This window comes from Lingula anatina, chromosome 1, assembly GCF_051362555.1.
Source record: "Lingula anatina isolate TDL-2025a chromosome 1, LinAna3.0, whole genome shotgun sequence".
Classification (NCBI taxonomy): domain Eukaryota; kingdom Metazoa; phylum Brachiopoda; class Lingulata; order Lingulida; family Lingulidae; genus Lingula; species Lingula anatina.
The window spans coordinates 11,138,017-11,154,294 of record NC_141767.1 but is presented as its reverse complement, the minus strand read 5'-3'; the positions used below and the strand labels follow the sequence as shown (position 1 = coordinate 11,154,294).

Genomic DNA, 16,278 nt, shown 5'->3' with positions numbered 1-16,278 from the left:
TATTTTAATAACATAGCTGATAAATCTTTTCCAAGTCCATTATCTTATTTTTATGAACAAAATATCAAACATACTGCTATTCACTATTGTTATTTTTATCTCTCAGACTGTTATGATATAAAGGTCATATTTAGAATAAAACAAAAAAAATGTATCAAAATTAAAAAACAGAAGTTGAATATCATAAGATAACAAGCCACACTATTTCACCCCTACGGACATTATCATTTCCAGCTTATTAAAAATGTATGTGGAGTCCTTACCTGCTTGATATTGCCTGCCAGATCTTTGTAATAAACTGTCCCAGCTTTAGGGACATACTGGCCAAACAGGCCTTGTGTTGGACTTAAAGCTCGTTGGCCAGCCTGTTGCCGCTGTTGTTGTTTTAGCACCTCATCTTGAAAACGCACATGTTGCTGCTGATGGCCACTTTTCTCCTGTAATTACAAATAAAGCACACTCTTAGGCTCAACAGCACATCAGAACCACATGAAATAAAATAACAGCTTATACCTGTATTTTAAATATTCTTTTAAGATCCATACTACAAATAGTCATTTAACAAGATAGAATAAATAAAGTTTCAATGTATGAATTACTTGCATACCGTGCAATGAACATACCTTGACTTTTTTCTTTTTGAAAAAAGAAAATTTCCCTTTTTCTTTCTCTTTCTCTTTGTCACTCACTGGTCCATCCACCATAACCTCTGCGCCAGGAGAGGACACACCAGACCTGTCATGGTGATGGCGTGATGAGTGGTGATGGTGTGGGTGATGACTGCCATGAGCCTTGTGCTTTGGTTTCTGCAAGATAAGCTTACTCTCAATTTAAGGCATCTATGACACAGTGAGGTCTATAAACAAACACAGTAAAAATTATACATGATTTGTTTAAATTGCATATGATGATATATTCTAGATTCTTTGTTTGATTCAAAGTAAATCTATTAGGTGAAATATGGAGACTGTAATGGAAAGAAATGTATGAAATACTCATTTTTTTTATTGCTGGCAATCATAATCAGAAGCAAAAGCAGTGCCCAACTTACTTTGGGTGGGGCAGTTATGATTACTATAATCTCAGGGTGTTCTTTTCTTCGGGCAACATCTATAGGAGTTTCGTTTTGCTGAAAGAGGTGGAAAAAAGAGTAACATATTGATTACGAAATAACTGTGCTGATAAATAATAGACAGAAATCTGAGCACGAAGTCAAGAATTCATCTAACTTGCTTTGAATTAAATATGTTCATAGGAGAAATAATCTATAGAAAACTTGCTTCCCTTATTGAAAACCCTATATTTAAATGAAAATGAAGCTGGTAGGTAATATAGATCACCTGAGCAATACACAAGCTTACGGCATCAATCTAGCAGAAAATAATTACCTTATTTTTGATAGTGCTGTTTACACCTGCCTCTACCAACAGCTTGGCAATTTTCCTTCTCCTCAAAGCTGCTGCAATGTGAAGAGCTGTGTCACCATTCTGAAAGAAACAACACTATTCATAAATTTTCTTCAGAATCTTGAATTAGAATAATCTGTTCTAGAAACATAAAATAATGCAGTAACATTTATGCTATCATTTTAGAACAACTAAGAACTATTATCTGGCTGTCTCTGTTTGAAATAAATTTCAAATTTAAAAGAGTTGTGTACCTTGTTTTGTTCATTAGCATTACATTTGGCACTGAGGGCTATTCTGGTGACACCTGCATGTCCGTATCTGGCAGCAGTGTGGAGGCAAGTATCCCCATACTGAAGTGAAAAACACTTTTAATGACTCACAATTCCACACTGGTTAATTGGGGAGGGGGGTATAATATGTTGTTTATCATAATGAACAATAAGAAAGCAAGTGCTAATTTGCTTATAAAGTACACGATACTGTTTGTATCCTGATGAGAAAATTCTGCACTAACTAAAAACAAACATTAAAAAAGGAAGAAAAAAAAGTGTTCAAATAAATGTCTGTTTTTTACATTAAGAGGATCATAATAGAGTATTTAACATATCTATATGCAGGTGAGAATGATAATGAAAATAATGCACTATATTCATGATGCTGGTAAGTCAATAAAAGAAGTGCACTTTATGTACAATTCAATCATAAAATAGAAAATGAAAAAAAAAAAAAAAAAATCCCTAGATCTATAATACCAGACAAAATTACCTTAATCATTAGAAATAAAAGACCAACACACAGACTTGATTCAGATAAAAGAACATCTCAAATAATAAAAAAAAGTTTTATCAACTTAGTTAGCTACTGATGGTGCACGCCAAACAGCATTATTCCCCAGACAGTTTAGCATGTGGGAGACCTGATGCCATTATTTCCACTATTATATCAAGTAGGATAATACATAGTGTGTCAAATCACGCTTTCAAGTTATCATCCCCTAACGAGGATTTTATTGTTGTGGTTGAATCCACATAAGACCAACGCTTTGTGTTTAGGGGGTTTAATTCACCAGAAAGAAGTTTGCTTGCATGTTTGAAATTTTGAACAGCAATTTGAAAGTATTATGTTACAAATCCTTCTATTTCTCCTTGCAAGTGTGAAATAACACCTATATATTTACTTGACGTCCAAGTATAAAAGAGGGGCTGTAAAATAAAACAAATCTGCCAGGTGCTTTGCGTTGCAATTATTTCAGGTAAAAGTCAAACACATGTAAACACACAATTGCTCTTCGTTGTTTTTCTCATCTTTTTTTCTGTTATTTTTGTCACCATACTGAACTAGAAGCTCTGAATGAAACTGACTAAAATACAGTCAGAACTGTAGCTGTACAGTATCTATTTTTTACTGCATGATCAAACGTCTTCCTAAATTCCATAAAGTGTACGCATAATAAGTGCATAAATAAACATATAAAACTTTCCCTGCACAATGTATCAGAAAAAATGTCTAAATTTGTCGAGGTATTTACATTGTTCTTGTCGTCTGCTGAGCAGCCAGAGTACAGCAGTTCCCGAGTAGACTGGTTGTGACCATTCTGAGCAGCTAGGTGAAGAGGACCAAATCCTGCCTAGATAAAGGAAAGGTAAACACCTATGTTAAATAGCCACTACCAGAGTTTTAGTGTTTATTCTTTCTGCACCACTGACAAAATGTCATTGTGACTCCTTACCTTTTGATTAATACAAAAGAAAAAAATAGGCAGAGGGAATTGAACAGTTCCAATATTATGTTCAAAAGGACTTAAACTGCTGCAGAAAAAAAAAAAGAAATGGCTCTCTGTGTGTTTTGACATAACATACCTTATTTGTGGCAAAAATGTTAGCACCTCCTTTGATAAGAGCTTTGATAGTGTCACTGAACCCATTCCAGGCTGCTTCATGAAGAGCTGTGTTACCATGCTGAAACCAAACAAAAATACATCCCTGTAGCAGATAGAAAACACATTCCAGAGCTACAGGACATTGGGAGAGACCAACAAACAAATCGAATTGCCTGCATGTGTGGTGAATTACAATCATTGCTCTGGAGAATTTAACACAAAACAGTAGGAAAAGAGTTGATTATTCACCCCCTGAGGTTATCTGTACTTTGATCTGGCTTTTACTAACCAAATAACTTTTTCACTGGAATATATAATGACAGAGCAAAACATTATCTTTTTGGTAACTCTTGTCCTGTGACAAAGACATCATAGCTTCCATGGCTCACCACAATTCTTAAAACTGATGTGACAAACTAAAAATATTTTGCATGCAAAGTCCAAATTTCCCCAAAAATCAACTGTAAGTTATCAAAGCAGTCACTGTTCAGCAATGTGTGTGGTAAGAGGGAGGATTCTGCAACATACCTGACCTTAAATTCTGAAAATAAAGGCTACATTGGTAAAATTTCTGAAACTTTGCAAGAAAAGGGGTGGATATATAAACAAACAATGTCTTACCACATCTTCTTGCCTGTCATAGGCACAACCTTCTTCCAGCAGGAGGGTGACAACTTCAACATGGCCTTGAGCTGCAGCTCTGTGCAAAGGAGTTCCACCCAGCTAAAAAAATAATGTTTTCTTATATTCATCTGTTTATTTCTTATCATTTCCAATATGCAATAATCTATACAGGGATAATATGCTAGCATGTTTGTTTAAACCGAATTGCCAAGTGTGTGCCATGAATTGATCATTTTGGACAACTCTTTGACAAAAATGGCAAAAATGTACATCAGCTAGCATGAACCAACTGATACTAGAAATGTTCATTCTACTTTCTATGCTGTATCACATCATAGACCAGAAGAAGATCCTGTCTTTCTATATAAGCTTAGTTTTACAACAAAGAGATTGCTTGTACAGAAATAACTTACAGAAGAGATACCTCAAGTCTTTGTTAAGTATCAATTTACCAGGCAATCTTTCAGTGGCAATAATAATTTCTCAGATATTTAGATAGATTATATTCATATGTATTTCCTGAACATTGCATGTGACTCAAGCCTATCCAGGGGAGGCTGGATTGGCAAATGTCAAACATGTAAAAATACACAGTCTGGATGATATAAAGGAAAACTAAACTAGATAAAACCTACAAACTGACATTCAGCTCAGGATATGGTTAGACCACACATAGGGTGAGCACTAGGTTTCAAAACTTAGGGCATATTTCCAATCAAGTTAGTCCCACCTTGCTTGGTGCAATTCATCTCAGGAGGCTGTCTGGTCATGAAGAGCTCATAGCAGGAAGCCAAGCTAGTCATACAACTAAGCTTCATAAAGATGGTAATAAACAGTAGATAGACAACAGCCTACAACAGCTATGTGATCAGACAGATGCTGAATGTCAGCGGAGGGCTTGCCTAGATGGTTTGCATTGGGATAAGTCAGCCTTAGTTGACTAGTGCCTCAACTTCAAATCAACCATAACATGGCCAGGTGCACCTGCAGCTGATGTTAACTGGTGATACACTGACTGACATACAGCTTTTGTTTCATGGTTCACATATAACATTCTAACAATCAGTAAGATCTAGTCTAAAAAACACTCAATTTGGGGCACCTGCTGCAATTTACCAATCAAATGGATAAGCATTATGTACAATTACACATAAAAACATAACTTTGTGCTATCACGTTGATGTTAACATGAATGACATAAGTAACTAACTTAAAATCATTATTACAAGGAACCATACTCCATTGTGGACCAATTCACAAGGTGATTTACATATTTCCGTTGCTTCTTTACTATCCAGCCACTAAAAAGCTGCTCTAAAACAAAATCTTATAAGTCAGGATGCCAATAAATAAAGAATTATAAATCAAAAGTGCCACCTTGCATCTTTCTTATCTACTGATCATACTACTGATATGCTTTACATCTTAAAAACTATTTTAATTGGCCAATATTTTAATAAGGGCTACAAACTATCTAGATACAACAATTACCAACCTATAACCTAATTTTTTGTAGCTGAACAATTTTTTGTCTCAAGGATGGGATTTCCCATATATTTCATCCTGTCATGATTATGTCTTTTGCATGGCATGATATTTATAGGATGTTAAAATGTTAAGAAACAATTGTATAACAGACAGTGAAAAACTATTCTAATGTCATAACAAATTCTTAAACAAAGCAAACCCTAGCATTAATCCTAAATGTTCATGTTAATTACATTATTAAGAAAAAGAAAATTATTCATTCACTCATTATAGCTTGAAATCACTTCTCCCCTATGATGACAAATTACCTTTTGATTGCAAAATTTGCATATTTCCATATATTTCACAATGAAATGATATTTCCACATAATACTCACATTAGGAGCTTTGTATTTATTCAACAAATCTATGAATGGCAGCATTTTGGTGTAAAGCTGTTTATAGAACGTCAGACTGAAAGAATGCATGCATTAATCAAGCCATTAATTCAAGTACAAGCTGTTAACCAAAGGGCCCACTCAAAAAGGTTGACAGGCATTCAATACATCACTTGTGCTTGGAGATAACCAATTTGCTTATCTAAGGCATTGAGTACACACACAACCCTAGTTCTTGAAGGAATTCGTACACAATTCCACGCTTCCACACATGAGTAAAAATTTTATCACTGTTGTAATTTGCACATTTTTAGAAGCATGGCGCCATGGTGACAAAAATTTCCAATTAACCGAAGTCATGCAGAGGTTTGATGGAGGTTTAGTGCCTCTAAATGTCATAAATCACAACTGCTAATGAGACCAATTCAACAAAAAGTGGGATTCTTGTATGCACATGCTACAGTTGTTTCGGATGACATTAAATAGAGAAATACCACTAATCAAATGACTTGGGATTAAGGCTTGACCTGCTTTTGACAAATGTCAAGAAATTAATCCTGCTGTATGTCAACACTTCTCTGGTAAGGATCAAAATGGGATTCACTACAGATTGCATTGTTTGACTCATTACTGTTAGCTATCCGTTCCACCCAAGGAAGAGTGAGAGCCAGTACTCTAATAAGATTTATGATCATTTGATACAATTATCTTACTCGTAATGTAAAATGCAGCAACTGATCAGATATTCAATTTGGTAGCACCCTGTAAACACTACAGATAATTATCTACATATATCTATACTATTTTCTGAAAATAAAATATTGAAAGAATTGAATTCTAATACTATTTCAATTTCAAATCTTTGTGCTCAAGGGTCGAGGCTAACTAAAAAGTTATCAACACAAACATATTATCTTATCATGATTAGTTATGTGGTTTTTCACAACATATCCTAGCTGGAGGCAAACTATCAGGGTTAAAGCAGTTTAAATATGATAGTGCTGCTATACAAGCTCATTAATAAAGTAGTCCCTCAAGTGGGAGGGTCTTCAAGCGTTTACCTGTCAATCACACACAAAGCCCATCTTCACATAATTTCAGGTGTACTCTTGCACTCTAATGTTATTTTTATTTTAATTCTAAATATGGAATTTTATTTTGTCAACAAATATAAAGTTGAATATAAATTTAATGCCACTTTCCTTATTTTTTAGTGTCTCGCACTACATTCACTAACACATACAAATATACATAAGCACTAAAACATCTAATGTAAATTGAGATATCCAAATTTATCTGACAACAATACCCAGTGTCAACTTCTAGTTGGCTGACAATTATCTTTTATCCCTTTGACAATGGCATTATTCAGCAAAACGACTAAGTCAAGAATTGTTTTTTTCTCTTTCCCCCTATGTTGGTTTGAGGTGTGTAACTGTACCCCATAATTTACCTGAGTGATAAACTGATATAAGTAACAGAGTATCTAGGTTAATCACTCTTTGTCTTGACTAAATATAAAAATATCCTTGTTGAAATGTTTCAGACTGATGATCATCATCTTCATGTGTACTAAATATACAAACCAGCTACTATACCGCAAGGTAATGAATCACAAAACAAAGAAATTTAGACATGAGATTTTCCACAAAAATCAGGACACTATATAAATATCATTGTTCATGCAATATATTCCAAGGTCTTTAATATAAATTTATCTCTATGAATTTATAACAATTGTGGTAATATAACCATCCTATTAAATAAATCATCAAAAACTTCTGAGTCATGGATAATTTTCATGTCTGAATTTTTAAAATTTCACCATTATAGATATTATCATTAATACTCTTTATTCTAAGAAGAAGTTAAAAATTAACACTGAAAAATATACGAAACAGGAATATTGCATGCTTCATTGAGGTAAATTTTTCTGTACAGGTTCAGACAAATGTCTCAATTTACACACAATTCTGTCTCATAGACACATGCTACCTATTTCAGACAGTTTGATTTATTTAGAAGCTTCTAGCCAAAAAGGTTCCTGGTATAAAACACCAATGATTTTAAATACATAACTATAAAATAATACAAATGTGTGGAAACAGGGCTTTTTAATTTGACAAAATATATTGATCTATTTTAAAATACCAATGATTTGGATAGGTGGATAAACTAGCCTTTCCCCCCTCCCAAGTTCACTGCTAAAAGGAACTACAAGTACTTTTCCCCCGCTGGTAAAGCCCACCCCACCTGTACAGGTAATTACCCAGGAGACCACTCCACCTGTAACAGATAGCCATCACAACTGCTGTTCTCCCTTCAGTAATCATAGGGATCAGCCCTCTAATCACTCAGCCTTCAATTATAATGAAAGGTAGCTCAGTGATGTTTTTTCCTCTGATGTAACCTTCCTTCCTTTCCTCCTTCCAGACATACCAGTTCCCATAAATCAATCACACCTAAGGTTAACATTAAAAAAAGGAACAACATCTATCATATTATTCTTTTATGCCTCATTCTCTAACCACCAAAAATGAGCAAAGCGCTCCCTGAAAAGAATTTGAATTAACTTAATTGTTTCAAGCTAGGCCATCGAGAAAAATGTGGCAAAATAGCAACTAAACATCCTTCTCATATTAAACCTTATTAAAGGTTCTAAAGGAAATCAAATCTTCATCTTCAAGGGTTTAAAAAATTTCCCCCAAGGATGCAAAGAGCCATAATGAAACTGTAAAAGCAGAAACTAAGTGTTTTTCAAATCAATACTGTTCACTCTCAGAAGAGACGATAAGGCAATTTCAGCCTGGTTGGCTTTCATTACAGCTATCAGTGTGAAAATGATCCTGCGATAGGTCAGACTGAGAAAATTGCCTGTGTTGTGTTTTTTTTCCTGCACTTAATGTTAGGTGCTTAAAGTCTCCCCTACTCTATACATACATATATTACTCTAACAGCTTGCACTTAAGCTGCAAACTGCTTCTGAAAAATGAGACTTAGATCAAGCAAACATATTACCTGGGCACTAACAACCCTTTTCAGTTCAAGTGTGGATGAATAGCTGCATTCATTAGAACAAGTGAGATGTTAAGCATCTGGAAAACTACATTTTCTCTCATGGCATTTCACTATTTATTATCCCCACTTCCTGTAGAAACCAAAGTGGAGTTTTAACCTCGGTAAATATCTAAATCAAGAAGGGATTCCAGACAGCATAAATGTAATGACCACATACTTCCCCCTGTTAAGTTTATCTAACTATTTTGATTGCCTTGTTTCATGATTTCCTTTCATGAAAATTAGCCATCTGATATGAAAACCTGTTTAGTCAGTCATTTTTTAAAAAATCAGTGCTGTCTGTAAACTATACCAAATTTGTTACAGTCACTGACAGCTAAAGCCCCTGATATATCATTTTGGGAAATAGGTTTTCCTTCCCAAAGAATCTACTCTTTGATCTACAAAGGATGGAAAAATTAAAACAAGAACTTTCCTTCCTGCCACCCCTTCTGGAACCCAAGTGCACATATAATCATACCTGTATTTCTAAAGCAATAATATGTGTCCAGCATATTGTGACAGTCTGCATGATCGATGGATATCCTATATCTCTCTAGGGAAATTACCAGGCCCTCATATTGAACAAGTCACTTTTCACACCAGATGGCAGCACAGTGCTAAACTAATACCTGCACGCCCTTGGAGGCCACCATACTTTATTTACTGCCTAACTTGCATGCAACCTGTATGCTAGTTAGGCAGAAAGTCTGAGTTAGTTCAAGCTTAGCTACTTACACTGTCAACTGCATTGATGTCACATCCGGCATTGATCAGAACCTTTGTCACCTCAGCCTGACCATTCTGTGCTGCTAAGTGGAGAACTGTGCGGCCATCCTATATATAAGAAAAAATATTTGCACTTTTAATACACAGTGAAAAGCTTTATAAAAATGCCTTTACTGCTAACATTTTTATATCACTGCCCATACTAAGGCCACACTTTTTTATTTTTATGGATGACATCCTCTGGGTACCCCAAAATCGGTGCGAGAGGGCGAAAAAAAAAAACGGTCTAAAAAAAAAAAAAAAACTGCTTAAGTAAAGGAATGCTGTCAGTACACAGCTGGAAACACAAATTTTACCACAGAAACACGTATCAAACTAACAATATGTCTTTATCCATGCTCTCAAAATATTAAAGCATTGTGAATACTTCGTAGAAATGTAAAAAAAAGTCATGAATAGATATACTTTTTATTACAAAATCTATTAAGGTTATTTCATGCATTTTGTTGGTATAGCAATCAATAAAACAAATATCAAACAAACAGTGTGTCTTTATTCGTATTCTCAGAATATTAAAGCATTTTGAACACTTCACAGAAATGTTTAAAAAAATGATGCAAAGATATGCTTAATACTACCAAATCTATTAAAGGTCATTTCGGACGATGCCATTTTGTCTACTTCGACTCACACGGCCAAACTGTCAGGTGGCCTGTCCGACCTTCAGCCCACCAAATACCTCGACGCCCTTGTCGACCCTTTTTTCGCTACAGAAAACCTGGTAGCCTATGTGCTGCTTTGTACAGAATGTCACTGAAATTTTTCGGGCGATAATCGCTGGCGGCCGCCAGCCTTTCGCACAATTGTAAAAAGGTGATATCTCCATGCCCAATATCAATGGCATACCAATCCAAAACGACGGCACCCGTTCTCTTTATGACTTTAATTGTTGTGTAATTTGAAAGTTATCCTAGAGATGAATTTGACGGCAAAGCGGCCACATTTCCACGTGGCGATAATACGCATGCGCAGAAAGCTCATTTCCTGGCAAATTCACTAACGACGTTTGCGCCAACCGACTTCGTTGGGGGCTGGGGGGGGGGGGATTTTTTTTTTTTTTTTTTCGGAGAACGGGCGAAAATCGGTGCGCGCGCAGGATGTCATCCATAAAATTAAAAAAGTGTGGCCTAACAAGAAAACTGGAGAGAGCTGCATATTGCCCTGTACAGATCATTTGACGAAATTTAACAAAGTGCACATATATACTTGTTCAATAATCATTACTGCTTTACTTTCTGCAATATTGTAACTATTATCATGTAGCTATTTTGAACTACTGAGGAATGTAAGTGAGTCATTCAAAATGCATGGTGTGATTAAATTAGGTAACTACATAAAAATCACTTGAGTATACTGGTGGTCTTGTTTTCTATTACCATTTTTGCATAAAGTCATAACAGTAGATTTATATATTTCAACTTGGAAAGGAATGATAATACAAGTGGCAGTTTTAAATCCATCAACTATTACTTCACGTGAGATATATTTAAAGAAAGTCTATTTAAAAATATACCAAATTTGAAGTTTCATACTGGTACGGACTACTGTACCATTTATCAATCTTGACTAAGGTCTACCAGTAACATAATAATGTCAGAGGGAAAAAAGGATATGAGGAACCCTTCCTTACTTTTACCCAAAAGATCACAGGTCAACATGGCTTGTATGACAAGTCTGAAACGTAATCCTAAATATCAAAGGTAAAAGTAACCCAGTATACTTGTATCTTTACTGGCAATGTTTTCTTTGAGTGAATTGCGGTTTTGTGTGATAGCACACTTGAGATTTAGGAGAGAATTAAAAGGGTGCCATTCTAGTCAAGAGTTACTGGCGTAACAATACAGAACATGAAATCAAGAAGTTTGCCTCCGTGTGCTCTAGCCTTACTATAAGCAACTTTAATCCCTGCCCAATACTCAACCCAGATTACACATCAAAAGGTCAAAGCCAGGATCTGCATGTCTACTGTTAGTACTTTTCTCCTACATCAGTGTTCCCTTTTCTAAAATTCTATCAGACCCCCTTTAAAAAATCATTATGGCTTCCTGGTAACTAGAGTCTCAAGATTTTGGATATTGGGTACTTTTTGACATCGTCATGTAATATGATAAATAGGCATACTATTGCAGTAATTGTTTAAAAAACACATAGACAAGTTAGGTTATTTAACAGCTGCTATTACAGGAAAAAAGTCAACTTTAAAATCCAAGGTAAAATGACACATAGCACTGGTAAAGTTCTTTTTCCCTCTTTACTATAAACACCCATAGCAGTTCATATCTGCATTGGGAACATTTTTTATAAAAAATACCATATTAAAATAACTATACATTTTATTTGTCATCACAAAGGGATTCAGTTCAATACAACCAAGTTTTACAATCCTTCGAAAAATGTGGTTTACTCTAATAGACAGCTCTTTTCATGTCATTGCCCATGTACCTTTTCTTTGCTTATAAGAGCAAACAGTTCAAGCAGAATCTGTAATCCCACCCTTCCTATCAACTCTTCACTGTACCTGCTCATACAGAAAATTAACTTTTTCAGTTGGGTTACCCACCAAGTGAACAATCTAGAAAAAGGGATACAAAATTCTGGATGTCATTTTCTGCTGTCCTTAGCCGAATAAATGAGCCCATGAGATCTCTTCTTCTTTTTTATCATACCAATTTTCTTGTTGTTGATCTCTTTCACTAAAGTACAGACAAGTGAACTAGACTATGATAAACCTTTTTTTACCCATATCCAGCCATTAGTTTCTTAATTTTTATAGGACTTATTTTGGGTTGTCTTCTGGGATCAATAGATCAACCTTTTCTTGTAATGCCAGAGAAGAATTTCCATGTAGAAATGATACTTTGTCATTTTTATGTCCTCAAATGTTAGAATACAATCCAAATCCAATACAAACAAGAGCTTTCTCAAACATTCTAGCTTATCTTGAAGCTAAGCAATAGTGATTAAAACTGGTATTAAGCAATATTGTTTTGTTGAGTAAACAGTGACCAAATCCAGGTACACTGAAGTCAGATATTATGAATATGTATTTGTAACTGGATTTAAATTATTTTCAAAATCAGTGTGAGTTGATGATTAAATTCAATTTGGGAAGTTGAAAACAGACTTGATGTTGGATGACATGTTGGATAAGAAAAGTAAAACATTCCAAGAGCAAGAAAATTACTCAAAGTGAGAGATCAAGTCTTATCAGACACAGAATTATTTCACTGCAAAGGAGTATTCAACATTGGTAATTTGGTTTACGGTAAAGTCTTGAAAATTTCGTCGTTCTTGAAAATTTCGTCGGCAGACGATTTTTCGCCGAGGTAATTTTTTTCCCTTTGAAAACTTCGTCGACCTTGAAAATGAGGTACTCGATAATTTTTGAAAAGTTCGTCGCCAATTATGGCCGCGTTGTCCAGCTCAAACATGAAGGTAATGCGTCAGTTGATTCAAGACAATGATACGATCACGATATCATTGCCGATAACACTCTCAATGGGAGATAGGAACAATAGTGCGCCCCTGCGAGCGGTTACTCACAATATAGGTGGTTAAGATGTGAAATCCCGTTCTTAATTGTGTCGGCCTTTTGTCTCATTTCTATTACCTGGCTCAAGGTGCGTTATCAAGCCGGCAAATAGAAGTCACAGGCCGCGGCTTTGTCATTCGTAACGCCGTTATTGTTATCGGCGGCTGTCCTAAATGAGGAAGACACAATGAAAAAATCAAGATATTATCTGGAAGGGAAGTGTACCCGTCACTTCTATTCATGTCCATGTTCAATTGAGGACCATTTAACGATTACCTGGCTCGTACATGGAGATCGTTCGCAATGCGAATGGGACTAGATGGCAATTTTCATATCTTCAGCGGAGAATCTGTCGCGTAATATCGTCAACAGATCGTTCGCGATCCAAACGAATCGAGAAGATAATTTTCATATTTGTACCGAACTCCGTTCGCGTAAGATCATCAGCGGTGGATCGTTTGCAATTCGAGAGAGACGAAAAGGAATCTTCATATCTTCACCGGGAGATCGTTCGCGATGTAAGCGAGAATAAAATGCTCTTTTCATATTAGTTCAAGGGAACTTCGTTCGTGAAAGATCGTCAGCAGGAGATCATTATTTTAACCCCCTCCCCCTTTGAATTTTATAAATAACATATATTTTTCATTTTATCTTTAACCGCCCCCCTTCTCTCGCTCACGGCATATATTCAGCGGAGAATCTTTCGCGTAAGATCGTCAGAGGGAGATCGTTCGCGATCCGAGCGGGACGAAAAGGCAATTTTCATTTCATCATCGGGAGATCGTTCGCGATGTTAGCAAGAATGAAATGCAATTTTCAAATTAGCTTTGCAAAAGATCGTCAGCGGGAGCTCATTATTCTAACCCTCCCATTTGATTTTTATAAATAATATATATTTTTCATTTTATCTTTAACCCCCCCCCCTTCCCCGCTCACGGCATGTCTTCGGCGGAGAATCATTCGTGTAAGATGATCATCGCGGGATCGTTTGCGATGTAAGCAAGAATGAAATGCAATTTTTATATTAGTTCAAGGGATTTTAGGGAACTTCGTTCGCGGAAGATAGTCAGCGGGAGATCATTATTTAACTGCCCCCCCCCCCCCCCCCAAAAAAAAAAAAAAAAAAAAAAAAAAAAAAAAAAAAAAAAAAAAAAACACACACACTTTGGATTAAAAAACATTTTCATTTTGTCTTTAATTAGAAGCTCCCCCGCTCACGGTATATCTTCGGCGGAGAATCGTTCGCGTAATATCCTCAGGACTTTGTTAGCGTAAGATCATATCAGAGGGAGATCGTTCGCGATCCTAGCTTGACGTAAAGGCATTTTTCACGTCGGGAGATTGTACGCGATGTAAGCAATAATAAAATGCAGTTTTCATATTAGTTCAAGGAACTTAGTTTGCGAACAATCGTCAGCGGGAGATCATTATTTTAACCCCACTCCACTTTGAATATTATAAATAATATATATTTTAAATTTTATCTTTAACCCCCCTTCCCCGCTCACGGCATACATGTATCTTTGGCGATGAATTGTTTGCGTAATATCGCCAGGACTTTGTTCTCGTAAGACCGTCAGAGGGAGAACGTTCGCGATCCGAGCGAGACAAAAAGGCAATTTTCATATCATCATCGGGAGATCGTTCGCGATGTAAGCAATAATAAAATGCAGTTTTCAGATTAGCTCAAGGAACTTAAATTGCGGAAGATCGTCAGCGGGAGCAATTATTTTAACTCCCTGTAAATTTTTAGGAAGTAAAGATTGTAATTTTAGAAGGCCTAACACTCAATCCTGGGAAAAGTCCTGCCTGCAACAAACGTTGCCAACTGCGTATTTTTTTTAAATATGTCGCGTCCAGGTTATGATGCAATGAGGCAATTAGGCTTATCTTGATCCTGCTCCTCTATCAGGAGGTATGTTTCTTACCGGGTACAGTAAGTTAAATATAATTTAATCGAGATGCAGTAATAAACAGAATATTACATGTATTTTAACCACCAGAAAACGACTTAGGAAGTAGAAATAAATATCCCACAATATATGAGGGTCAAAGATAAAAGCCGCTAAAGACTAAAAGCCCAAAGGCCGGATTTTTGAAAATTTCGTCATACCCAGGAGTCGGGAGAGGTAATTTTGAAAAATTAGTCGGATTTACACAATTAAAAATATTAATTAATTTTTAAGCGACGAAATTTTCAAGACTTTACCGTATTTTGAAAGGCGATCGCAAAGTTACCATTAAGGTGTTGGATTATCCCTAGTAAACCCTGTCAGGATCTTTCAATATAAGGGATTCTGTATATTTTGAAAGTAAATGGAGAGTGTTATTCCCAGTGTGTGGCACCATCACTTACCCTGTCAGGTTCCAGAGATGCTCCCAGTTGCAGCAGCTCCTGTACTGTCTCCAACTCTCCCCTACTTGCTGCCAGACGGAGCCTGTCACCAAGTGACACCAGGGGAGGCGGAGGAGGGGCAGCTGTGGCCATCACCTGGGGCTCTGGAATGGTACGATAATACATCACTCAGATGACAATTTACGATTAACGTGTCATACAACATGCGCTATTTCCTGTTATCTTCTCTCTTCTGTCAGTTTGCAGATTTGCTTGGAAAAAAGGGTGTGGCATGGTGGATAGAACATTCAAACAAAAACAAATAATATGCAGAATAATTTGACGACCAAAATACTGTATATATCTTATCAAGAAAAGGCCATCTTCAGAAGAAGTATAAACACAATTTAATCATTTTATTGATACACCGCAGCAAAAGTACATAACAATTATCATATATGGAATAATTTCAAACATATACAAAACAGAATTGTGATTTATACCAAAGTTGGGCTAGAAAAAAAGTAAATATCTTCCAAATCTTACTGTTCATAATGTTGATGCAAAAAATAAGAGACTGATTTTTAAATTTTGAATATTGACAGTTAAGATATATTTTCTGGAACATAATATCAATCAAAAGTCCAAGCATAAAATATTACACAAAAAAGTACTGTGTTATCATGTAGATACCAGTGACAAGATGATAAACAGTGTAGGTGGCGTTATCAGTATAGAGAGTGAAAGGAATGCAAACTTTTCATTTCATTTTCAATTTTTAAAGGTGA

The 16,278-nt window shown here is 35.7% G+C and overlaps 1 protein-coding gene across 6 annotated transcripts in view; it reads right to left on the bottom strand.

Moving 5' to 3' along the window:
- LOC106153724 (uncharacterized) overlaps positions 1–16,278 on the bottom strand; it is a 37,080-nt gene that overhangs the window by 3,970 nt on the left and 16,832 nt on the right. For all 6 annotated transcript variants that reach the window (XM_013527786.2, XM_013527789.2, XM_013527787.2 and 3 more), the window contains 10 exons: positions 15,512–15,654; positions 9,573–9,671; positions 3,910–4,011; positions 3,269–3,367; positions 2,938–3,036; positions 1,661–1,759; positions 1,389–1,487; positions 1,052–1,129; positions 624–806; positions 264–437 (listed from right to left, as the gene is read on the bottom strand). In XM_013527786.2, coding sequence (XP_013383240.2) covers positions 264–437; positions 624–806; positions 1,052–1,129; positions 1,389–1,487; positions 1,661–1,759; positions 2,938–3,036; positions 3,269–3,367; positions 3,910–4,011; positions 9,573–9,671; positions 15,512–15,643 — 1,164 coding nt within the window. In that variant the 5' untranslated portion in view covers positions 15,644–15,654. The remainder of the gene's footprint in view (positions 1–263; positions 438–623; positions 807–1,051; positions 1,130–1,388; positions 1,488–1,660; positions 1,760–2,937; positions 3,037–3,268; positions 3,368–3,909; positions 4,012–9,572; positions 9,672–15,511; positions 15,655–16,278) is intronic.